This window comes from Ambystoma mexicanum, chromosome 3q, assembly GCF_040938575.1.
Source record: "Ambystoma mexicanum isolate Mex_15411 chromosome 3q, UKY_AmexF1_1, whole genome shotgun sequence".
In the NCBI taxonomy this organism is placed as follows: Eukaryota; Metazoa; Chordata; class Amphibia; order Caudata; family Ambystomatidae; genus Ambystoma; species Ambystoma mexicanum.
Window position 1 is genome coordinate 368,671,797 of NC_090926.1, and position 26,955 is coordinate 368,698,751.

General features: G+C 45.9%; 1 protein-coding gene across 4 annotated transcripts in view; it reads left to right on the plus strand.

Moving 5' to 3' along the window:
• GLRA1 (glycine receptor alpha 1) overlaps positions 1-26,955 on the plus strand; it is a 730,078-nt gene that overhangs the window by 629,332 nt on the left and 73,791 nt on the right. For all 4 annotated transcript variants that reach the window (XM_069653991.1, XM_069653993.1, XM_069653992.1 and 1 more), the window contains exon 5: positions 24,691-24,773. In XM_069653991.1, the coding sequence (XP_069510092.1) occupies positions 24,691-24,773 (83 nt within the window). The remainder of the gene's footprint in view (positions 1-24,690; positions 24,774-26,955) is intronic.

Genomic DNA, 26,955 nt, shown 5'->3' on the forward strand with positions numbered 1-26,955 from the left:
AGACATGAGTGGGGGCCTGGTGGAGGCTGCCCCTGGATGCTGGGGGGTGGGGGTGCAGGGGGACATGAGTGGGGGCCTGGTGGGGGCTGCCCATGGGGGGTGGGGGTGGGTGGGAGACATGAGTGGGGGCCTGGTGGGGGCTGCCCATGGTGGCGGGGGGGTGGGGGTGGTGGGAGACATGAGTGGGGGCCTGGTGGAGGGTGCCCCTGGTGGCTGGGGGGTGGGGGTGGTGGGAGACATGGGTGGGGGCCTGGTGAAGGGTGCCCCTGCACTGCTGGGGGGTGTGGGTGGTGGGAGACATGAGTGGGGGCCTGGTGGAGGGTGCCCCTGCACTGCTGGGGGGTGGGGGTGGTGGGAGACATGAGTGTGGGCCTGGTGGAGGGTGCCCCTGGTGGCTGGGGGGTGGGGGTGGTGGGAGACATGGGTGGGGGCCTGGTGGAGGGTGCCCCTGCACTGCTGGGTGGTGGGGGTGGTGGGAGACATGAGTGGGGGCCTGGTGGAGGCTGCCCCTGCACTGCTGGGGGGTGGGGGTGGTGGGAGACATGAGTGGGGGCCTGGTGGAGGCTGCCCCTGCACTGCTGGGGGGTGGGGGTGGTGGGAGACATGCATTGTTGATCAGTAGTGCAAGGTGACATGTGGGTTGGCTGGGGGGCATGCCCATGGTGGATGGGCTGCCTGCGGGACATGAGCAAGGGTGCAGGGTAGTCCCCCGTGGTGTGGGCTGCCTGCAGGGGCCGTGGAGGTTGTGGAGCGTACACCTGGGAGGACCCACACGGCCAATTCACGTGTAGTACTCCCCAGAACCCCTGAAATACACATACCCTGCTGAAATCGCGTGTGGAACTTCCCGCGCACCCCTGAAATACACGTACCCTGCTGAAATAGCGTGTGGAACTTCCCGCGCACCCATGGAATACACGTACCCTGCTCGCACTGGGCCAATCGCGTGTGGAACTTCCCGCGCACCCCTGAAATACACGTACCCTGCTTGCACGGGGCCAATCGCGTGTGGAACTTCCCGCGCACCCCTGAAATATACGTACCCTGCTCGCACTGGCCCAATCGCGTGTGGAACTTCCCGCGCACCCCTGAAATACACGTACCCTGATGAAATCGCGTGTGGAACTTCCCGCGCACCCATGGAATACTCGTACCCTGCTCGCACTGGGCCAATCGCGTGTGGAACTTCCCGCGCACCCCTGAAATACACGTACCCTGCTGAAATCGCGTGTGGAACTTCCCGCGCACCCCTGGAATACACGTACCCTGCTTGCACGGGGCCAATCGCGTGTGGAACTTCCCGCGCACCCCTGAAATATACGTACCCTGATGAAATCGCGTGTGGAACTTCCCGCGCACCCATGGAATACACGTACCCTGCTCGCACTGGGACAATCGCGTGTGGAACTTCCCGCGCACCCCTGAAATACACGTACCCTGCTGAAATCGCGTGTGGAACTTCCCGCGCACCCCTGGAATACACGTACCCTGCTGAAATCGCGTGTGGAACTTCCCGCGCACCCATGGAATACACGTACCCTGCTCGCACTGGGCCAATCGCGTGTGGAACTTCCCGCGCACCCCTGGAATACACGTACCCTGCTTGCACGGGGCCAATCGCGTGTGGAACTTCCCACGCACCCCTGAAATACACGTACCCTGATGAAATCGCGTGTGGAACTTCCCGCGCACCCATGGAATACACGTACCCTGCTCGCACTGGGCCAATCGCGTGTGGAACTTCCCGCGCACCCCTGAAATACACGTACCCTGATGAAATCGCGTGTGGAACTTCCCGCGCACCCCTGATGCACACGTACACAGGACAATCGCGTGTGGAACTTCCCGCGAACCTCTGAAATACACGTTCCCCGCTTGGCGTTTGCTGTTTGCCAGCCCGGGGAACTGGTCCAGGGTTAGCGCAGCCCTTTGCGATTATTTGGCGATTTTGAAGGCTTTTCCTTGCGCAAGGGCGTTCTTGGTGGCGTAACTGGCGCTGCTGCAGGGTCGCTGCGCCACGCTGCGCCACGCTGGTTTTGGATGCGAAAATCCATGAATGCGCTGTGCGCGGAAATCGATTTTCGCGCACGGGGCTGGCGCAGACAATCGCACGCGGACACTCTGCGCCAGCCGCTTGCGACACTTTTCTGCGAAATTCTATGAATTACCCTGTAAGTGTTTACTGCAATTAGGCAAACCTGTTCCACTTCGAAAACCATGTTATTGCACACAAACCACAGAGATATCCCAATACACTACACAGCCCAGGCACTCTCTAACGAACATAATTGGGAGACTTCATTGTTGGAACATGCGCAGCTCAATTATCACAGATTAATAACCAATAAAATCTCGAGATCAAAGTGAGTCCAAGTCTAGGCACTACTCCAGAGAATTGATCATATGTAAGCGATAATTGATCCAGTCACTTGCACATGATTAATTCTCTGCAGTAATGCTTTATGCGTGGACGCACTTTGATCTTGGGATTTCATTTGTTATGAATCTTTATAAACTGAGCCTTGCATTTTCTAATACCAAGAGATTGGGCAGGATCATGGCAGGTTACGATATGCCTCAAAGCCTGCCGATTGTGGGGACTTATGCGGACTATAATGTAACACTATGAAAATATGCCACCAATATTTAAAAGTAATATAATGTAGGTAACACTGTTGTCCTAAACCTATATTTACTCAGGCTACATTCTACTCCAGAATGCAACCCTCCCAAAATTCCCTCATTCCAAGCCCCAAAAGACACCCTTTATCTCAGTAAGTGTTTATATGTCTCGTGTGTGGGTTTTCTAGTCGGTGTGCCCATGCCGCTGTCGCACCAAGCAGCATTCGGTAATGCAGTGGTATGTTCCTAATAGTCGCCATTGCCCCTGTCCTTGGGAGATTAAGCTGTTAGCACAAGTCTGGGTTTTTAAAAATGTCACAAAGGCTGATCAGATGAAAACAAAAAAGGTAAGGATGTGGCTTTTCCTGAAGTGCACGACTGTTATTGAAACCTGCCCCTACTGAGGGAAGCCATGCCGAGACAGGTGAGCCTGGGTGGGCCTACCTGCCCCCCAATGAGGGAAGCCATGCCGAGACAGATAAGCCTGCATGGGCCTACCTGCCCTCCACTGAGGGAAGCCATGCCAAGACAGGTGAGCCTGGGTTGTCCAACCTGCCCCCAATGAGGGAAGCCATGCCGAGACAGGTGAGCCTGGGTGGGCCAACCTGCCCTCAATGAGGGAAGCCATGCCGAGACAGAAGAGCCTGCATGGGCCTCCCTCCCCCCCAATGAGGTAAGCCATGTCGTGACAGATGTGCTTGTGGGGGCCAACCTGCCCCCAATGAGGGAAGCTATGCCGAGACAGGCAAGCCTGCGAGGGCCTACCTGCCCCCCAATGAGGGAAGCCATGTCGTCACAGATGAGCTTGCAGGGGCCAACCTACCCCCAATGAGGGAAGCCATGCAGAGAATGATAAGCCTGCATGGGCCAACTAGCCCCCAATGAGGGAAGCCATGCCGAGACAGGTAAGCCTGCGTTGGCCAACCTTTGCCCCCAATGAGGGAAGCCATGTCGTGAAAGATGAACTTGCGCGGGCCAACCTGCCCCCAATGAGGGAAGCCCTGCCGAGACTGATAAGCCTGCACTGGCCAACCTACCCCCATTGAGGGGAGTCATAGCAAAACAGATAATCCCGCGTGGGCAAAATTGCCCCCAATGAGGGAAGTCATGGCAAGACAGATAAGCCTGCATGGACCAACCTACCCCCAACGAGGAAAGTCATGGCGAGACAGATAAGCCTACTGCCAGTGAGGGAAGTCATGATGAGACAGATACGCCTGAGTGACCTTGGCTGGGCGCACCGTAACGCACAGAGAGAGGATGCTGGTGCACCATGGAAAGGATGGAGAGGCAAGTGCATGCCGCAGATGAAAGGGCAGACAGCCAGGAAGTCAAAAGTGGTAGAAGACGGGCACTAAGGCTTAGTGACCCCCACGACCCACCCATCAACGGTAAGCAGAATGGGTGAAGGGATGCAGGAGGCAAAGACAACGGGTTGAAGGCAGACCCAGGGACCACACAGAGACAGTGTGCGGGAGCAGCTCAGGGAGCAGTTAGGGGGTATGTACAAAACCGTTGCCCAAGCGGTACAAAGAAAAAGAGGAGAGCAAGACAGGGAGTGGGCATTACATTCACAGTAGGCGAGACAGACAGAAAAGGGGAATTCTGGGCACCTGCCCACTATTAGTGCCTAGAATTCCTGGATCCTGATTGGCCGAATGTTCTAAAGTGGTACTAATCAGGGATGGTCAATTGGAGGTGTTATGATATCCAGTTATTGAACATACACATGCGATCATACACCACATGGAATCCAGTGATATCACAAGCATGGAAATAGCATCCGCAGTGAATGCAGCAGCCAGTCAGGTTGCTCCAAACCAGGGCTGAATCGAACGATCTTAGCCCAGCGTCGGAGCAGGCTCAGGTTGCTCGGGCCTACCAAAGCTCGGGCTGGCGGCCGTTAAACGCCATGTCCGCCCCGGCGGTGGGGCATGAAAGTTATATTAATGACCAAAAACACAGAAGTGAAATATAGACAAAAGAAAGATCGTTACAATCAGGAGTTTCCCCGATCTCTTTATTAATGAAATGGAGAAAAGCATTTTAAAGTTCATACATCTTGATGTACCTTGGGCCAGGTAAGAATGAACTTGAAGCAGGAACCAGGATCTTTATTCTTAGTTTCAGTTACAGGTATGAAACAGGAGCACAGGCTATACGCTTCCTTCCAGGTTCCTTCTCTAGCTCCATGTCCACCAACCGACACTCCTGGAACCTCAGAGCACACCCCATGTTCCACCTACATTATCACATTCCAATAAGCCTTTCTATCGTGCACTCAGTTCACATACATACCTAGTGACAACACATCTCCATCCTTGAAAAAAGAAACAAATAAAAGACTGACAATACTCCAAATCTAAACATGTCAGGGTAGAACACTATAAAACAAACAGAATCTCCTTTTACCCTGCACTCCCGCTCCAGGGTCTCAGGACTGGCACTCCTGATCACCACCTTTCTCAAAACGTGAGCAAAAGAACAAATCTACCTCTGCAACCACTATAGGGAAACAAATACACCTTTTGCTGGGGACGGCCACACCATGCCACCCCCGAGACTTCCTTGCTCTACAATTAGGAGCATTCTCACTGGCCAAAACATGATCATATGGCACCCTTCACAAACACTAGAAAGCAACAACCTCAGACCTAATGTCCAATGTGTCAAACCAATGACCATGCCTTCTCCTGTGAGAAAACACAAGCAAGGAAAATGACAGAAAAGAAATTCACAAAATAAAGAGCACAAAAAACACAACTTCATCTACAAAATGCACGTTGCGAAAAGCAATACACAAGCACAGCAAGGGAACACATTTTTGTAATGTTTTTTTTTTAAATTTATTTATTGTGCCTTAGCCAATATTCTTGACTTTTTACACATTTTTCATACAAATGCAAAAACACATTAAAACACATCAAAAACACTTAGCAAACTAAAAATTTAAAATGTAGAAGAGAATATAGTAAAGAGAAAAAAGAAAAGGAGAAGAAGGACTCATATGCTTGCGTTTAAATAATGAAAATTTGTATTGAAAAAAAGGATATTCAGATATCATTGCTAGTCTCACTCTTGTGGCCAAACCAAACTTGTCAACAATAAAATCAAAACCTTGCAGCGTATACTCTAAAACCTCACAAACTCACCAAGAGCTCGAAAATTACACAAAAACTCTAGTTGACATCACTGAACCTTTACAACAAACACTGGTTTGTCCCTCCTGGTGTGCTACAAAAGGACACCACCATAATCCTGCTAGCATGTGTACTGCTAAACATCAGGTAAACATATGTGGACACTCTATACTACTGATGCATCTCACATTACCACTGTCTACAGAACATCTCTCATGAACACTACCTCTAAAGTCTATCAAAATCCACATTACAACTTCAAAATGATATCTCTTATGGACACTCACCACAACGCCTGCCTCAATACTACTCCTTTTATGGACACTTGTTACAATGTGTGTCTCATGTCACATCACTAGAAATAACACATAAATAATGTTTGATTAACTTATGAATGAATCAATACATGATATATCATGCGTGAGTAAGATACGAAAGTGGTTTGTGTTATTTTGCAGGGAGTCGTCCCATCCGTTTTTACCAAAGTATTTTGCCGCAATCACTATCTTAGACGTCTAAACAAAGACAAATGAATCTTTTCAAGTAATAGATAGGTTAGAGTGGCTTTCTTTTACCAACAATAAGAAGAACCTGGTTATGTTACATAGTGCCATGATAATACTGACTGGCGCAAACTTAACATTGTAGGTAAAATTGAATACCTTGAATTTACTTCACGAAATGAAAATACCTTGAATTTTTCAAGGATAATTATTCCGACTTCAGTTGCTCAAAACATTATGGTTAGGGCCCACCATTGTCATTGTATTCAAATGGCATTTTTACCAAGAAATGTTTTAAATTCCATAGACAGATTCTGCTAAAACATTTTTCTATGTTTCTTCTCTCTACAGTGGCCTTCAATAATGATTATATATCAAAGAAAGGGTGCTGTTATTTGATACAACATTATAAATCAGCACTATTGTACTGAAGACGGCTACAACCGCATAGAAAGACACTGGAGATAGTGCCTTATCGAACGCAGTATGCCAAAACATATGTCGACCATCTGACAAACTAAAGAGATTTTAGCCGATATTATAGACTTTAAACAACTGATCTCTGCTCCTACCCAACCTGTGACGATGCAACACCAATACGTATAGTTTTTGACAATTGATGATCTTTTCAATACAGTTATTGCTGAATTTTGAAAATAACCTATTCACATACTAACCCAACTTGTTTTTTTAATTCGGTTCTTTTTCAACCATACAAACATCTGTAATTTAGTAATTCCAGGATGTTATTTTAGTAGATTGTGTATAATAATTTTGTGATAACATTTGTATTCTCTGCAATTTTTTGGGATTTGGTATAGTCATTCTGAACCACCAGTTCCCCCTCGAAACTGGGATTCAGTGTTTTACAAGCTGTTGATGGTGCACTAACCCTTAAGAAGTTGTTTTTGAGAATGGGTTAACCGCCTTTAATGTTCTCTTTATATATGTTTCTCAGGACTACTCATTATTAAAATCAAACCTTTCATTATTGCTAACATTTGTCTTTTCTGTTAGGGCAACACACTTGGCCAGGGCATGTGCCCTCTTGAACATGGCATTTCCTTCCTGTACATATCCTAAGTCTCAATACAATGTGACCAATAATGCTCTCTAACATCCGTAAACATCATTCTAGGAGGAGTGAATAGGACACTTGGCAATGCAGTGAACAGGCACCGCATTGCCAACGTTTACCTGAACTGGAAAAATACTCCTCAACCCATTCATGTGTGCATCAGTGATATGCATTCAACCGAAAAAAATCCGATAGATTTCCTGTTGAAAAACTCTAACACCATTAATACACTTGTTCCTAAGAAATACTGAATCACGATTTAATGTTCCCAGACTAACGTTATATAGCACTCGTTCATCTATCAACATGCAGCACTCATTGCCCATGACCCCGTCATGTTACATCTCACGCCTAAATCAGTGTTAGCTCTCACCAGTTTCAATTACCATTACATCATGCCTCTGGGTTAGGTGCGCTTAACAAATGTCAAATGTCTAAATAAATAAATAAATAAATAAATAAATAAATAAATAAAGCAATCCGCCCGTTATCTATAAAAACAGACCGGATTGCAGATAGTGCACTGACGCCCAGGCCTACTTCAGAATAAGCATTGTACCTGGGCGTCAGGAATAGGAGCAATTGAAGCATGCTATTTAGCATACTCACTGCGCATCATTGAGAATCGTGCCCTCAGTTTCATAAGGATTTTAATTAGTCAGTCTCAACAGCTGGAACCAGTCACAGTCACGCCGGTCCCAGACGCTGTCATCCTAGTGAAGCTATACAACCCAAGCAAGTCCAAAGAACATTCATCCCCACTTGACCTGAGCAGTCTTACATGTTCCAGACTTTTGGGAACCCTCCTTCTCACCAGAAAGACCAACATTGACATCTACCCTGCCAGGTTCACCTCCACACCCCCTTTGTTTTTAGGCCACAGAAGTCCAGGTGTGGTCAAGTCCCATGGTCTTCAGTAGATAGCACTAAAACACAATGCCACTTCCTGGTTGTGTCCTGGACACTGGATCTTCCATTCCGGAGTGTACAGCTTATTGCGACAGCTCTGTCCATTTCAGCTTGTCTAGTAAAAATGAACAAAATATATCCTTGGGATAAAAAAGTATTTAATACTTATGTGTTGTGACAAGGTGTGTAAGTGTGCTGAGTGCATGGATATAAAGGCCTTTTAGAATGTGATGATGTAGGTGGAATCTGGGGTGTGCTCTGGGGTTCCAGGAGTGTCGACTTGGAGCTAGAGAAGGAACTTGGAAGGTAGTTTATACCCTGTGCTCCCGTTTCATACATGTAACAGCAACTAAGAATAAAGGAGCTTTCCTTGTTCAAACGTACCTGGGTCACACTACCTCCTGCTTCAACTTCATTCTTACCTGGCCCAAGGTACATCATTTTGGTGACGAGTGATGTTTGGAAGCTGAACAACCCATAAGGAGCACAATCCATGAGCAAGATGGATATGCATGCGGTTGAAGACATTGCCACGAAGTGCAGAAGCGTCACCATGAGAGATATGGGAAGAAAGAGCTCCATGGATGGGGTCGGGAAAGAGTTTGTCCCCATTGCTGTGGAGGATTGAATAATCTTGTCCTTGAATTGTCCATAAGTGCAAGAAGATGTTGCAGCACTATGGAGAACATTGGTGCCATGGAGCGTGTCCTGTGAAGTGCAGGGACAGGACAGTGCCCATCATAGGGCACAGAGTTGGGAACATGCCTTCCCTCTTGGAGGAGGAGCGCGGTAGCGCTCATGTGGAAAAACATCCTGGGAGTTGTAGTCCACAACCATCATCCAGGTACCCCAATCATGGGTGTGCTGGCCATAGTAAAGATGCTACTAGGGGGACGGCTCAAGTCGAGGGTACATGCGGGGGGATGGAGTCCCCCCACTTTATTCAGAGGGTGGACACAGTCCCCCCCAGCTAAAATTGTAAACATTGAATGTCCTCTTTGGATTCATGAATTAAAGCCAACCTCGGGAATCGAACCACAGTCTTCAGGTATGTAGGCCAGACACTTCACCACTACACTATATACAAATAACAAACAACTAAAGGTGAAATGTTACTTTTCGGTACTGCCAGTCCCAAGGAAAACATTTCTATTGATTGTTGGAGTTTAAAACATGCACAACTTTTAAAGTTTTCAAAAACATTATTAGAAGAAAATATCCGCTCTTGGTTTTGTGTGTGTGTTGATTTTATGAAAGGCAAATGCGATTCATCCTGTTCAATTTCGGTGGTTATGCAAAGCCAATTTAATGAACTGTGCATATTTCACCTTCATATGCTAATTTCTGAAAGAGCTACAACTCTGGGTAAAATTGGTCCATTGGCTGCCCTAATACCAGCTATGTTGCAAGCTTCTTGTTGGCAATTCCATGGGTTTGAAGCTATGCCTGCTGCAAATGGGAACTTATTAGCCAAGAAGACCCAAGACAGAGCTGTCTGTGGGACAGCACCTCTAGGAACTGTGACCAGGAACTGTGACCAGCAATTGCATTCCAACTCTGAATGGATCTAATTATTGGGTGACCCCCTGATCATGTGCCCCTACGTGCTGTACCTAGCACAGACCTGCTTTCACTATATTCTTTGTAGTCACTCTCCAATCACCTCCACACCCATTTCAAAGGCCCTATTCACAGAGCCCTCTAATCTGACCATAACAATCCCACCACTTCCCTCCTTATTTATAAACCTTTAATTAGTCATAGACTCCCAATGACCCCTACCCTCGGGACTGACCTTGACCAGCCTCCTTGTCATCATTTCCTATTGTGCTTAACTTTAATTTCCCATGCCTCTCCATAGTAGTCTAATCCTAACCCTAACCCTCCCACCCTTTTATTCCTTCTAACGCCACTTACCTTTTCTTTTTCCCTGTTTCAGTAGAATTGGCAAACTACTGATTTTTTGCTTATGAAACCAATCAAGGCAAAGTGACCACTCAGCAAATATTTGAGTGATAGGAATTGAATTTACAATTCTATGACATGCAATCTGGCTTCTGGCTGTTCAGGAGCACAGACGCAATGCTTCTAAATACAAGGGAAGGACTTCTTAGGCCCAAGCAACCACCTGCTCATTTATAATTAGACCTCTCGGCAGCAAGCATGGTGTATCGCACAATCCCCCTATTCTGCCTTTAGCAGAATACGGGAATCCAGGGAACTTCATTTAGATTGTGATCTTCCTTTATTTCAGACCACTTTTCCCAAATTAAAAGTAGCCAAGCATCACTCATCCCATTTAAGGTAGACCTGTGGAGTTCCACAAGGCTCATCCCCATCATGACTATCAGATTTTAACCAAGACCCCTAACATGCCTTTTAAAAGATTTCAGCCTCCCTTTCCACCACTATGCTGATGGTTTGCAGCTGATGGTCCAACTGGGAGTGGATAGAGTTAAACAAATAAAATGATGACAAACCACCTTGAACTTGAGGACTTGATGAACGCTTATAGTCGCTGCCTCTGCATCAACAGCAGGCCCAAGACAGAGGTTCTACTGCGTGTTAACTCACTCTTGCTACCATTCAATTGTCTGACTGTCCATGACTCGCTGATACTCCCTGTTGCTAAACATAAAAAAACGCGCAATCATGTTTGAGTCCATCCTCTCGTTCAGCCCACAAATCAGGGAAATTGCCACCACCTCCATAGTTAAAAGAAGCTTTTCCATTCCTGGATCTCGATGTCAAGATTGAATTAGTCAATCCCCTGGTCCTTTCAAAAATGTACTACTTTGATAGCATCTACAGAGGCCGCCCAAAGAAGGAGATCGGAATTCTACAAAATACAGCAGCCCACTTGATTATCAGCTTCAACCACTATGACAACATCCCCATGGTATTGCAACCACTGCATTGGCTCAAAGTCCAGCAACACATACCCTTATGGATCACCCAGGAAGACTTCTGAGACACAGGACCTAAATAAATCACCAGAAGAATGGGTCACTGCACCCACACAAAGAATCTTTACTCTGCAGCTACAAGTAAAATCAAGCAACCACTCCTCCCCACTGCCCCCTGCGGCAGGAAAACAAACAGGGTACAAATGTTCACCACCAATGGTCCTGTACTCTGGAACAAATGCTTGCTCAAGCTAAAAGTGCAGCATACCTGGGAGGGAGGATAGATCAGGGGCAATGTGTTTGTCTTGGAAGCAAGACAACCCAGAACAAAACAGGTTCCAATCCCAGGTCCCATGCTTAGAAACTGGGCTCCTGTGTTACGTGCAGGGGTCATGTCCTAAAACAAAAGTGGGGGGACTAATTAACATCCCAATTGAATGTGGTGTCACCACAAATTAGCATATTAAGGTGCCCTTGGAAAAAAGGGGAGGACTTCTAAATAAACGCATGGAGTCTCTGTGAATCTAGCTCAAGCATTTGTGTGATTACTTAAATGAACAAGCAGTTCTTTCAGCATGCAGGGAAAACAGGAATACACTTGGTGGGCTCATTCTGTTGGCCTAGCTTGCCGATGCACATTCCAAATTGTGAAGCATCAAACCAGGTGGCTGACTGATAACCATGAGCTAAGACTATGTCTTGTGCATATTATGTTCATTGTGCTCCTTTTTATGGTAACCATGCGTCATGTAATCCTGCTCGTCAATGTGTATAAATGTGAAGACTTTGTGACAGAAGGCAGCGGTATGGATGCAGCATTTGCTGTTCTGTTGCTCTCCCTTTAAATGCATTCTGAATGAATAAACCTTTGACTGCCAAATAGCTCTGTGCCAGTATCTCATTCTCCTGGTGTGTGTCCACGAGCGGGCATTATGAAGGGATTATTTCCCACAAAATGGCACCTCAGATGGGACTTCTTCTCGGATAGGATCCAGTTGGACAGTTGGACAGTGTGCCACAGTCAGGCAACAAGCAGTGAACAGCGAAGGATGGGGGGCGCACTGCATGAGGTGGACAGAGGTTTACTGCAGCCACAGATTTCACACACCAGCTGATTTCCTCAACACACTGATCCTCCATGATCCCTAGTTGTTGGACAGAGGAAAGCCAGCACAGACAATGGAATTGGGTGAGACCATTCTGGGTGCAGTAAGTGTATGATGTGATGATAAGCACGCTATGATTTATTATGGATGAATCATGAAATGAGCATGTAATGTTGTATTTTCTACGGGGGCAATGTGTTAAATGGGGCACAGAGAAATGCACCTTGTGTACACAAGTTGAAACCATGGGATGGATGAAGCATGAAATTAGCATGTAGTGTTGTATTTTCTGTGGGAGCATTGTGTTAAATGAGCCATAGAGAAATACACCTTGTGTTCATGAGTTGAATCCATGGGTAGTTCATGCACTAAATGATCTGTTGTGGGATGAAATGTTGTAAGGCTCATTCCAGCGCTCTGGAGCAGCATGTTCCAACTCCCCCGGAAAGTATGCCGGGGTGGGAATTGATGATTAAAAAGGAGTTGGGGGTGGTGTTGTTCTTACGAGAATGGCATAAATAAACTGCCACCAACTCTGTGTTACAGTTTCCTGTGCATGGATCTTTTGACCTGAAGAAAATAGTGTACCTAAGAGAAGCATTAGTCGCTAAAGGCGATAAGGCAATTAGACCTTTGCAATGGGAAACATATAAACAATGAGATTATGCTAGACAAAAATCTATGAGAGATGCACTGATTAAAAAAACGTAAACTGCAATTCAAAAAAGACAAAGCTTGCGCATAGGATCATAAAGAGATGAAAATGGATTGCGAAGAGGGAGACCGTGAAGATATAATGGGAATTAAGGGTGTGTATGACCCATTGTTAGAGTGTTTAATGGTTAAAAAGCCCCCCCACCCTCCTATCGGGAATCTGATAATGAGCCGCTCTCCCTGCCACCTAGTGCCCATAGGATTACAACCCATGACACAGAAACCACAGAAACGATAGTGTTCGCATTATTCAAAAACAGGGTAGAAGGAGCAGGACAAGCAAAGTATACGTGCCCCAGTAACGAGATACGCTTATATCCGCAATAGTGCTAGAACTAAGTAGGAAAATGTGGCTGTTACATACAAAGGTGAATGGAGATGAAGAAGTGTACCCCAACCCGAGCGATTACAAGGACACAGAGCAAGCACTCCAGGAGTGTAAGCTTCATTCAGACTCCTGTCCAAAAGTTGTGTCCAAATTCCTATTTTGGATCATAAATGCCCCAACAATGTCCATGGTAACTCAAACATTTGCTATGAGAGAAGTCCCTGGGTTTGATACTGATAACCCCACACCTCAGGGCCACGCACCCTGGAACAGAATGCAGTTACTGTCTTTTACTAAAGTTTATTCAGATATCAGGCAAACTCCTGAGCAGTGATATACCCAGAATGACCGCATCTTAAAGACAGGACTTCTAATGCTTGGTGATATAGATCAACTGTTCTCATGTATACTGCCGACAGCCACATGGCGCCAATGCTGAATGCAAGACAGTTTAAATTCTCTCATAAAGTGGGATGAGCTGACCTTGGCAGCGAGTGAAAGGGGGAAGACTGGGGAATTGGCTAAAGAAATCATAGCTCTTCCATCACTTCTGATAACGTGTATCCAGCAAGTGGTTTCCCGCAAGCAAATTAATTGAGATAAACTGACTACTTGCAGACAGGAAGAAGGAGAGTACATTGAAAAATATTTTGCACGAAAGGAAGACACTTTTACCTCATTTAGTGGGCTGGATATGTCTACCCCGGAGTGTGAAAAGGCATTCTGTCCCCATTTTGTTGAAGGGTTGTTACCTCACTTAAAAAATGACATTCAGACATGTGAGTCCACGTGGCCAACCCAAAGTGCTGCTCAAATATTGTCCATGGCTGGGTATTATGCAAATCAACATGTTAAAAACAAGGGGGAAAAGGAAAAGAAAATGGTAAAGTTAAAGATCAGAACAATAATGCAGCAGGCTTTTCCCGAAAGAGGTAGGGGAAACATGTGCATGCAGAGAGGTAGAGACATGTACAGAGGAAGAGGAGAAAGTGCACCACCAGTTGGTGAAACACTAGTGGACACGGGTTGTCACTATTGTAAGGCTGAGGATAATTGGATCCGAGAATGTCCACTAAGGAGAAGAGATCGTGGCCGATCATGGAGTCACAGCATGTCACGGGGAGCATTTATAAAGGCTGATAGTGACAATCAAATGAATAGTGGGGCTCCTCAAGGGAATAGCGACCAGTTCAATTACTTTGACCCACGACAAAGTCAGCAGTATTTGGTTTGGGAATATTATGTGGCCAACTATACAGTGGGTGACTATGTGGAATAGGGCTGCCCGGGAGAGGGAAAAGGATGGGTGTGTATCCCTGTATATCCAAAGTGACCATTTGTTGAAATGGTGGTACACGGCATGTGAGCTAAATTCCTGCTAGACCCCATGCCTCCAACACATCGATATCCCACAAAACAGTGTCTTCCATTCCCATTTCTGGGAATATTAATACATCAGTGGGTTTCGCAAATTAACCTATTCAAAGTCCAATATCCGAACCAGTGTTAGTCAGCATTGATCCTATCTCTTGTAAGGCTCTGCTGGTGGTCACAGACAAATGTGCTTCGAACTTGTTTTGCATGGATCTACTTAAGCGCTTGCATGCTCACATTTATTGCTTGCCTGATGGAGTATATTTGACGTGTTGTGCGGAGTCCTTCTCTAAGTGCTTTGTTGTTGCCACTATATTAACTACAGGCTCTAATGATGTAGGCTTCATGGTAGTGGAGCCCATTAAAATCATAGTAAGACCAGGCGCATTGTTACCCAGAGTACCCCAATACAAGATAACAAAGTAAGCGTTAGAAGGATCAAACCAGTAATACAGGACCTATTGACAAAGGGGAGATGAAGGAAATAGTGGGTAGTCCCTGTAGGAGTTCTATTTTGCCCATACAGAAGGGAAGTGAAGGAAAGCCAGATTCTCCTACTTAGTGGAGACTTATAATCGTTCTCCGTGCCATTAACAAGATCATAGTTCCACAGTTCCCTGTGGGTCCCAAAATGATCTCCCTTTTTACTATGATTCTGCCCTCGGTGGAATATTTTACTGTCATTGATCTTAAAAATGCCTTCTTTAGCATTCCAAGCCACAAGAACAGTCAGTACCTTTTGCTTTTAATGTTGAAGGGCAATCGTATACTTTCTGTAGAACACCACAGGCATACACTTAAAGACTGAGAATATATAGCCAAGCTTTAAAGACACAATTGGATATGTTCACTCCAACCACTCATACAGTATGATCTTTTAATAGCAGCTGACACACAAGAGCAATGTGCAGATTGCACTGTGGATCTATTGCCGTTCCTAGCACCCCTTGGGCATAAAGTATCTCCCGGTAAGTTGCAGTTTTGTAAGACATAGGTCAGTTATTTTGGACATTTATTGTCAAAGGGGGAGGGATGCCTGCATCTGCAGCACTTGGAAGCTATTATGAAAATATCTGTCCCAACCATGCAGCAAGAAGTCAGAGAGGTTCTAGGGATGACATCATTCTGTAGGCAATGGATCCCTAATGTTTCCTTCCTGGCTAAACCATTGCTAGTACTAACCTTGAGCAACACCACTATTCCTTTGCAGTGATCTGTTGCTCACCAGGAAAGCTTCAACACACTAAAATCAGCACTTTGTAACTCACCAGCCTTGGGAACTCCAGACTATATGAAACCCTTTACCCTGTTGGTGCATGAAAGCCAAGGCTTTGCATTGTCTCTACTAACAGAACTGCAAAGGGGTAAAAATAGGCCATGTGCATATGTTTACTCCACTTTGGATCCAGTAGCAAAGGCATTACCAAACTGTTTGCGAGGAGTTGCTGCTGCAGCATTATCCATGAAACAAGCAGATGCCATATTTTAAGGATAGCCTGTCACTCTTTCAGTCCGTCGTGCAATAGAAATATTGTTGAATAAAACCAAGACCCAAATTTTAACCAAAGCCAGGCCCGCTAGGTATGAATTGACATTATTGACACCTTACATTACGCTTCAGAATTGTAATACCCTGAATCCAGCCACCCTGCTATACTATCAGAAGATGGTTCTGTTGAAATACATGATTGTGTACTAACCACTGATGAAGAGATGAAGGGACGGGTAGGTCTGGTCCCTGTCGAACAGCCGGACGGTACTTTGTATGTAGATGGGTCTTGTTTTAAATTACCAGATGGCACTTCTACAGCAGCATATGCCATGACAACCTTAAAAACAATAGTTGAAACCTGTAGGATTCCTCAGCATTCAGCCCAGGCAGCCAAAATGATTGCCTTTACCTGAGCATGTAAACTCAGTGCAGGACTTATGGAAAACATTTACACAGATAGCCAGTATGCATTTGCCATAGCACACAGTTGTGGTCACCTATGGGCTGAAAAAGCGTTACTGACTTCACACGGCACAAATATACAACATGTTTTTTTGATCTTGAAATTACTGAATGCCCTGACATTACCAAATAAATTGGACATCATTAAATGCAATGCACACAACACATTTGTGGATGATACAACAAAAGGCAATGCTTTTGCTGATCAGACTGCCAAAGCAATTGCCCAGTCTTTTGTATTGCTTATGTATGTCTGCCACGCGCGAGAAGAAGACACTGTGACATTTGACAACACTATAGAGATGGTAAAACTCATTCAGTCTGAGGCTACTGCCCAAGAATTAGAGGAATGTAAACAGACTGGGAAATATATAGATGGTTGTTGGCTAGACACTCAAGATGAGGGAAAAGGGAAATTAACACATGTGTATTTGCCTTTAATGTTGTCCTATGCACATGGCACATCTCAGGTAGGTGCAGAGGGAATGTACAAGTTGCTCACTGCAGTGTGGAGTAACACTAAACTATGACTAGCACGGTTTCTTTTTGTAAAAACTGTTTAGTATGTGCGTCCTATAACATTGGGAAGAGTGAGGGAGCCCAAAAGGAAATTTCTACCCACCTGAATTTCCCTTTGAAGCGTTACAAATATATTTTATTGAATTGCCTCCCTGTCAAGGGAAAAGGTATGTGTTAGTGATAGTATGCATGTTTAGCAAATGGGTAGAAGCATTCCCCTTAAAAGACCAAACTGCATCAAGTACTGCTAAAATGCTTGTAAATGAGTATTTACCTCAATTTGGACTGCCACACACTGTCTGGAGCAACAATGGTGTGGGTTTTGTAAATACCACAATGGAATTAGTGTGTAAAGCATTGGGCACACGGCACAAATTCCATGCAATGTATCATCCCCGAGCAACAGGATTGGTGAAGAGAATGAACACCACTTTAAAGAATAAGCTGTCCACGATATGTGCTAGCAAAGCCCTAGGATGGGTACACACACTCCCACTAGCATTATTCTCCATGAGAACTGTTATGCACGCAGGTGTTGGATTGTCTCCTTAAGAAGTAGTCATGGGCTGGCCAGAAAATGTATAGGGCGTGCCAGATCCAAAGATACTTAAAAATGTGCCCTTTCCACTGTAAATCGACTACTGTAAGGAGTTAACTAGAAACCTGTCCATTCTGCACAAACAGGTGGCTGATTGTCTACCAACACCATTGGAGGGGCCAGGATAAGGCATCCAGGTAGTTGATTGGGTATTTCCAAAGAACCTTCAGTGAATATCAGTACTGCAGCCCAGGTGGAAAGGGCCATTGCAGGTATTGCTTGCCACTCAGATGGCTGTGAAATGTCATGGCTGCATCTATTGGGTCCATGCTTCACAGATAAAGTGAACACCATCTTCTCTGTTACCCACACCATTGCCTGCCATGTCCGGTGCTGAAAGCACCCCTTCTGCTGAGAAATGTAATACTTGCATTGTTGCGCTAACACCAAAGACATTGCTGGAACAGCTGAGGGACCAAGTTATAATCTATGACCAAGGAAACTATAAGGAATCCCTTTCTGTGAGGGACAACTGCCAGGCGGTCAAGACTGCCAACTTTAATGGAACTTAGGGGTGCAGTAGCACAAAGAGATACTCCAAGGAACAATTAAGCTCCATGAAACCTGTCTTGTTGGAATTTCACTTTGCTGTTTTGTTTTGCTCCATACACAAGCTATGCCAAACCCTGGGTGTGTGGATATTTCACCCCATAGAGGGTCTGTGCAGCTTTATGCTTCTGTCAGAGAAAGAAAATGAAAATGGTATTTGTGACAAATCAATCAGCCCCACACCTCTAGTACACCAGAAGGGATCTGCACAGATTGGAAACACAAGTCAATTATAAACCTCCTTGTGCAATTTTGGTAACGTTGACGGAACGGCAGGCTTATCTCTGCAAGGTCCTGCATCCTTGGTTAGTTGCAGCACAGTGAAAATATATTATTACCCAATGATAAAAGGGACTCTCCAGTCAAGGTTGTATAAAAATATTTACTTTATTATTATTCAACAGACAGTTCTAGCACACTACAAAATACAACCCACCCTGTAAAGGAATGCAGAGGAAAGACAGTTTCGAGAAGGAAAGGGAATGCACTTTGAATACTGATAGGAGGGTAGTCAATAAAGTAATTAATCGCAATAGTTCAAGGATACCTGGTTTCAGCACAAAGGGAGCAATGGATTGTAAAATTTCACTAGGGACCTTCGGAAAAGGACCAGGGGGACAGAACCACAATGTGTCTTGTTCTTGTAGCAGTTCTTGGTGCTCGACAGCAAAGAGTCAGTTTCAGTTTGCTTTGCAGCAGCTTCTGCGACAGAGTTCATGATGGTAGAAAGCTGTGGGTATCAGGCGGCAGGCAGTTCGCGAGTGAGGCTGGACGGACGGCTGCAGGCTGGCCTACACGACGGCTCAGGGTCAGGAATCATTGCCTCAGTGCTGGTTGACGGGTCTTAAGTACTGGTCGAGGCGTCTCGGACGGCTTCAGTGACTGCAGCGTGACAAAAGTCAGTGGTCCAGCCAGGTGTAGCTCGAGGGTTCAACTGCCTCGAAAACGTCCTTAAAAGATGGATGCTGGTTCCTGCTTGTCGTGGGACTCTCCTAGCTTCTTTGCTGGGCTTGTGTAGTCCTTTAAAGTGGATGACCCAAAGCTGAAGAGGGTGTTGCAGGCAAGGGCCTTGTCCTTTGTTTGGTTGAGAGACTCTCTGGCACTTCCCACCTAGGAAGCTTGCTTGCAGAGCCTAGCAGGGCACGCTGTGTGCTGGCTGGGTACCAGTTCTGGAGCTGCTTAGAGGGTCCTCTGGATTCTGTATCTCCCTCTGTTCCCAGGGAAATGTTTAGGGGAGGGATCCTGCTTCCCTCTTGGATTTCCTGGCCTTCCTTCACCAGTGGAAGATGTAAGGCAGACTGTACCTTCAGCCAGGGTCCCAATGAGTTATTTTTTCTTCTCCTTGTGAAGTCTTCAGATAATCTGCTAAGAGAGGGGCTAAGCCCTATTTTAAAGTCAAATGGGCCCCAGTGATTGGTGCAGGCTAAGCCTACCTTAATGAACCAATCCTGGGTCCCCACCAACAATCTTATTTTATGCATGAGGTCATAACCAGAGTACTTTGCAACAGGAAAGCTAAAGGGGTGAAAACATGTACTACTAAGTCCCACCCATCTTCCTGTCTGTTGTGGATCAAAGGGTCTCTCTGATAAATTGAGCTCTCTGTGGTTCCTGATCAAAGCACAGGTCTCCCTTGAAAATGTGGTGAAAAGAGATGTTCTCTCTCCATCAAATTGCATACTTCTACCCTCTGAAAGGGGGTCCCCCTGTGGGGGTTGCCTACTGTAAACAGTTGTCCCAGACATGACAGTACTAAGGGGCGGGAGCTGACTTCAGGTTGGCACAAATGCATATCAAAAAGGTTTTGGGTTTCCTGTCCCCTTTGTCAGCTCTGCAACAAAACCTCTTGCAGGCCTGCTTCAATTAACTCTAATCAGTATGCAAAGCCACCAGCAGGGCGGACAAAGTATTGGGCGGATCCATGGAGCCTTTGTCAGTTAATGAGGCTGGCCATGGCAGGTGGAAGGTTTTGCCTTCCCCCTTCTTGAGATGCTTTGATGTACCTGTGACTATCACATTCCAGCTGAACTTGACAGGAGTACTGCGCCTGTAGGCTGTGTCCCTTCCAGAGTACACGTGACTATATGTTTGTTGCATGGCGAGCATAGGAAAATGTGTGTGGATTATCCCCACCCATTTTCCAGGGGTTGATCTCCCAAGATTCCATTTCATTACAAAATTTCAAAAAAGCCCAGGCGAGCGCACACTCCCCGTGCGCATGGTCAAATTCCTCACAGCATTGTTCCAAGGGGTTTGTATATACGCAGTACTGTTAAGATTGATTGATTGATTGTTTTGTGTTAGGTGGGCACTCCAGAGGCACACCCTTGCACTGGGGTCTGTATATGTACCCATACATACCCCCCTTTTCTTCCTGCACTTATCAGACCTACCCTGTCTGCTGCCTTAAACCTAGCACTTGCAAATTGCTGGCTGCACTACCACTGTTTGTTGCCTTTATTATTTATTTATTGTTATTTATCTGTTTATCCTCTGCTTCGCACTTTCCACTTCTCCCCCTTCCATGCACTTTTCCCCTCCCCCTCTCCCATGCACTTGTGCGTTCTCAATGTCACTGGGCCTAGTAAGATCGCTGTTTTGTTCTGCCCTGTTTCCCTCCCTTGCCTTGTCGCACTCTGAAACACTTGTGTATGAGCACGATAGAAATAAAATATCAATATCAATAACTGGAATATTAGGTAGCGCCATCCTTGTTTGGTACAGTAATTAGTGTTTCCAATGCAACCCTGTCTCCGATCCAGCAGTATCACAGGGAAAGGATTATAGAGAAAAATATTTTTGTTTCACTGTTACATAAAACACATTAAATCATCAATAAAAGCAACTGTTATCTCTGTCTGTATTACCCAGCCTATGTTGGCGAAGGCTTCCCATTGCAGCAGCTTCCTTTACCATTCTCCACCTCATGTTAGTTGCTACATATAGATTTGGGTAGGGGAGCCCCCCTTTCTTTAGCATATATGCTAAAAAAAAGGTAGTGCCAAGCACAACTCACCAGGGATCCTGTATCAGTATCTTTATGAAAAGCTTCTAAATAAAAGAGGGGTGTGTGAGCGTCGCTATGCCTAATGAAACCCTGCCGCTATGGATCTGTTCCATAGAGAATGGCAGGAATGATCATTCCTTATGAACGTGTCATTATACAGCAATCCCGCCTCTCAACTGCCTTCCCATGCACCAACTTTCCATATAAGGAACAATACTGTCTTAGGTAGTATGTGCATTTCCAGCAATGGTACAAAGGATATGGGCTTTACCTTGAACAGTAACTATACATTACACCTACCGGCCAAGGTGTTTAAAGGCCCTCTCTATGTAGGGGAATCAGTATATTTTATTTGTGCTACCAATACATATTCCTGATTACTTTCTAACTGGGCAGGGCGGTGCCACATGGGGTTTGTGATGACTGCTATCATGGTAAAAGAGAGTCCTTGGTTTCCTCTCTCACGACAAAGGCGTCATGCAATACAGGATGATACTGGACCTCAGGTAATGGGAGATATCCTTAAACCAAGTGTTCCATGGTATGGCCCTTCTGTTAACTCCAGAGATACACGCAGGCTGTCACGACTGCTAGAAATCACTATAAGTGAAAAATCAGATGCCCTTGCTAATATCAGTGTTGAGTTAAAAGCTGTGCGCCTTGTAGCATTACAAAACAGAGTAGTACTTGATATGATTTGGGCAGCGAAAGGTGGGGTTTGCCAAATTATCAGAACAAGATGTTCCTTCATGTAGGACACCTCACCTTCAGTGTGGAATGCTATTAAAAGCCTCCAGAGTATTGCGAACAAAGCACACTTCCCTACGGGCACATTAGATATGCTGCAAACCGTCAGCCACTTCTGTTGCAACCACAAATGCTTTCATGATGCAGGAAAATGCCATGAAGGACATTATTGCCATAGATATTCCTGACTCTACTGTTTTGCCGCTCACTTATGTGCATAGTTCAGGGTTCCTTAGTTCCAAAAGGTGGTGAAAGAACTGATTTTCAAAGAGCCGTTTGTGTATCTAGCGCAAGCATGTGTGCATTTACTTAAATGAACAAGCAGTTCTTTCAGTATGTTGCAGGGAAAGCTCAAATACACTTGGTGGGCTAATTCTGTCGGGCTAGCTTGCCGATGCACATTCCAAACTGTGAAGCAACAAACCAGGTGTCTTAGGGACACCCGCATGCTAAGACTATGTCTTGTGCATATTATGTTCACTGTGCTCCTTTTAATGGTAACCATGTGTCATGTAATCCTGCTCGTCAATGGGTATAAATGTGAAGACTTTGTGACAGAAGACAGAGGTATGGACAAAGCATTTGCTGTCATTTTGCTCTCCGTTTTAACGCATTCTGAATCAACCTTTCAATGCCAAATAGCACTCTGCCGGTATCTCATTCTCTTGGTGTGTGTCTCGTGGACAGTATGAATGGATTATTTCCCACAGCTCTGTCCACGCACGTGTACCCTCGACTTGAGCCCTGATTAAGCGCATAATAAAAGATGAATTAACATTTCCCTTCTCAGGTTCAGGAAGGTCCTAAAACTGTTCTCTTCAGGAAGGCCTTCACAGTTTATTGGCTTGATCTAAAGTTTAGCTAATTGGGCACCTGGAAGGCAACTAACATGCCGGTCGTGAATGATACCCACCTGCTTGCTTCTTACCTTTCCTCCCCCAAGCTTCACCATCCATGCCCTTCCCGCCCCTATCCAAATATCTGTGCTCAGAAATAGCTCAGTACACATTTAGAACATTGCAAATCTTCAAATAAATACAGAACTGGTCAATGGGCTGGATGTTCTCGAATCCAAGATTCGGGATTTGGGCAGCTTTATTCAAAACATGATCAAATGCTGATCATGAGTACATACAAAGGATAGGTACCTTTGTCCACAAGAAAGTTTGATTCAGCATTTCAAACATTGATTTTAATTGTGCATTTCGTTTGCTTTAATATGAAAGTATCTCTTTCCTTTTTTTCTTTACCCTTTACTGCATTTACATCTTGAATTATCCTGTTTGTAAACTTTAACCATTTAGGTGGTCATTCTTTTGTTTTCCCTTTGTTTAAGTTTTTGTCTGAATATCTTATGTGTACATTTTCATGGCACTTTTCAGAACCATTACTCTTTACTTAAATTCAATGTATAATGAAAACATTTTAAACTTCCCTTTTTTTGTTTACATTAATAAACAATATGTATGACTAAATATATACATGTAGTTTGCCCTAATTGTTCTCTTTGGATTTTTTGTATTTTTTTCTGACTTCTCAAGAAGCAGAACATTCATTGTTTGGAAAAATTAATATATTAACCTAGACCATAAATTGTTTGGTCATATGATAGTGAGAGTTACAACCCTGTGTTTATTTCTCGAATCCAAGATCTGGCAAAATACTTCTGCCCGGATCTCGGATCCGGGAAATCCATGTATACCCTTCAAGGCTTATCTTGCTTTTGTTATTGCCGAAACTGGAACGCATGCCCTCAGAATGAAAGTCCAGAGGCTTCACCACTAGACCACTGTTAGTAGTACATGCTGAAGAAAATATGGAAGCACTCAATGCAGGTTTAAAGGGTGCACACATTTAATACCTACTTGCAGCATCATAAGAAACATTGCACTTTTGGGTTATTTGCCAGGTGTTAATACTTAATTGATCTCCTGAAATGGAAATATTTTATTGAAAATTCACTGCATTCGCCGACTCCCCGATGCCCCCACCTCCCTCTCTTCCCCGGTCTCTGGTGGGATCCCCCAGTAAATAATTTCCATTTCCAGCAATGGATAAATATACTAAAAGAAATTGCCTCATGTAATAATGGAAGTTCTCTGTACTGATACTAATGCAATGCGCCCAAATATGGGTGTATCCAATTTGTTATAAAAAAAATGTGTTAAAGGAACATATTTGGGAAAATCCACTGTGATTATTTATGCCTCATATTGTAAGGGAAAAGCTCCATACAGATGTATCCTCTTATTAATCCTTTGCTGGGCTCAGCCAACCTTTCCTATACACACCCAATGTTGTGTGATTAGTCCTAAACCATATAGGTGCAATGTAGCTCAGTAGGTTGAGTGACTGTTTCTGATTTTTTTTTTATTTTGAGATCGGCTTGTACATCCTAAACCATTTTTTCCAGTTCCTCCTGAAAAAAAGTGCTGTAAAATGCGGTGTTTAGTCCTGTGGAAGAGTCGGGCTCCCCCACTTTCCACGGTTGCACCCTTATACTCACGGTTGAGGTTGAGGAATGTGTGCTGCTGTGTTGAAAATAAAAATGTTGTCACCCATGACTGATGTCAATCATCGCGCAGACGCCTGAGCCTCGTCCCGTGACTGACAGCTCTCCCTTTCTGTTCTCCCAGGATCACGCTGACGCTGGCCTGCCCCATGGACCTGAAGAACTTCCCGATGGACGTGCAGACCTGCATCATGCAGCTGGAGAGCTGTGAGTGCCGCGGGGCTGCCTATAAATAGTCCCATCTCGCTGTCGCCGCGCACGCGTCATCCCATCCTGCACGCCGGGATTAATCGCAGAGAGGGCTCCCAGGCGGCAGCGTGAAGCGCGCGCCCAGAGTCTGCAGGACCCATGGCGAACCAACCTGGCACGCTAGCACATCTGCACGCGCACTCCTCGAGAGAATCCGCACACCGGAGTCGCACTCCTTTCTTAAGGAATTGGATTGTAAGCATAGCAGGGGAAACTATAATTATATATTTACAGAGAATGTGCAATATAGAAGTAGCAGTGGTGCAAGCTTCCTTCGCTGAAAGAATAGACGCATCATGCTTATCGGGAGCAGCAGCGCAAACTTCGCTCAAAGACACACGCAATGCATGACCCGTTCTACAACTCGTGGCTGAGTAGGGCTGGCATATTGGTCACAAAAGCCTCAGACCTGGTCCTATTCCGAGTCAGGTGGGCACCAAGATGCCCTTTCACCAGCTCTGGAATACCACCACGGACAGCTGCAGCTCAAGCTCCCCTCACAGACAGATCGGTCAGAACACAGGCAGCCGTAGTGTACGCTTACCTCGCACACAGACACACACACAGAAAACAGGTAGTCGAAGTTTCCATCACACACAGAACAAGTACAGCGCGTGCAGAAGCAGGGCAAGCTCCCCTCGCAGACAGAGCTACTAGAGCCTGGACGGCAGCAGCGACAGCTTCCCTCACACACACTCCCACACACACCAGGTACATTCCACGCATCTGCCACCCGAGTTCCCATCGCACATGGAGCAAGTACAGCACAGCAGTGCAAGCTTTGCACACAAGGAACAGGTGCAGCAGAGGCGGCGACGCCCGTGCATGCATCCCACGCCGAGAGAGAACAGGACAAGCAACAGGGTCAGCTCCCGGCGAACAGAGAACATGCACAGGCAGCAGTCGCTCACGCTGATTGTGCACCCGTGGACAATACACGGCGCAAGCAGCAGCACAGCAGGCTTCACTCACATTGAACTGGTAACATGGCCAATTCGGACACAGAGGGCCTCATTACGAGGAAGGAGGTAACCATGCCGCTTTTTGAGGCATGGCTACCTCCATTCCGGGTACCGGGTCAGGGTTCCCTGAATGGGGAAGTACCGGGCCATTCCAACCTTGGGGGGTCTGGTATTTCCCCATTCAGGGAACCCGGACCCAGTACATCCCCATTCCCATTTCAGCCCCCAAAGGACTCAATGGGGATGATGCCAACAACAGGCCCGTTAATGACGGGCTCGTTGTTAGCATCCTGGGCTGCTCGTGGGTCCCGCGAGCAGACCTCGTAATGGGACGGTAAGGAGTTAACGGCTCCAGCACCTTTACCGGTGCTGTTAACCCCTTACCGCCCTCCTCGCAATGAGGCCCAGAAAGTTTAAAGTCATGCAGAAACAGTACAAGCTACAGCCGGGGCAAGAATGGGGCAAGTTCAACACCGTACAGAGCCAGCTCCTGCAGGACTGTCACCAGCAGACAGGCTGCCGTTGCAAACACAACACTTCTAGTCCAGGCAATGGGATCTTTGCACACAAGAGAAATGTGCAACACACCATGACCTGCGCAAGGGGAAGGGTCGGTCAGGTTGCAAAAATGGGGTTCAGGTTCATAGCCAACCCTAAATTAACGTCACAGATTGATATCACATGCATGACTGCTTGGCTGTCACTAGCTACCGGAACCTGAACGCAGGTGGGATAACGCCGAGAGATCTCACCTCAAAGCCCATTGCTGAGATGACACAAATGAAAGGGTTTGTGTAATATTTACACTATTCACTAGAACTAAAAACGAATCCTTTTAGTTCTGGGGCCTCAATAGCTTCAACTCTCTCTTCCTAAATATCTTCCTTCACGAGCTCTTCGCACATCCGCCTCCAACTCCCTCAGGGTCAGTCGCTTCTCCAAGCAACGAGTTGGTGGTAGATCTCTTTCTTCGGTGGGTGCCTCCCTCTGGAACAGCCTCCCTGTCTCCCTGAAACTTGAGGAGAACCATATCTGGTTCCAGAAGCACCTCAAAACCCTTCTCTTTGCTTCTGCTTTTTCTCCTCCTCTCATCTGCTGACCCCCTGGCTGTTACCTGAACTTCACTGGCTACCTGGACACCCTCTGATCTCGGGCCCAGGTCCCTCCCCCACCTGCCT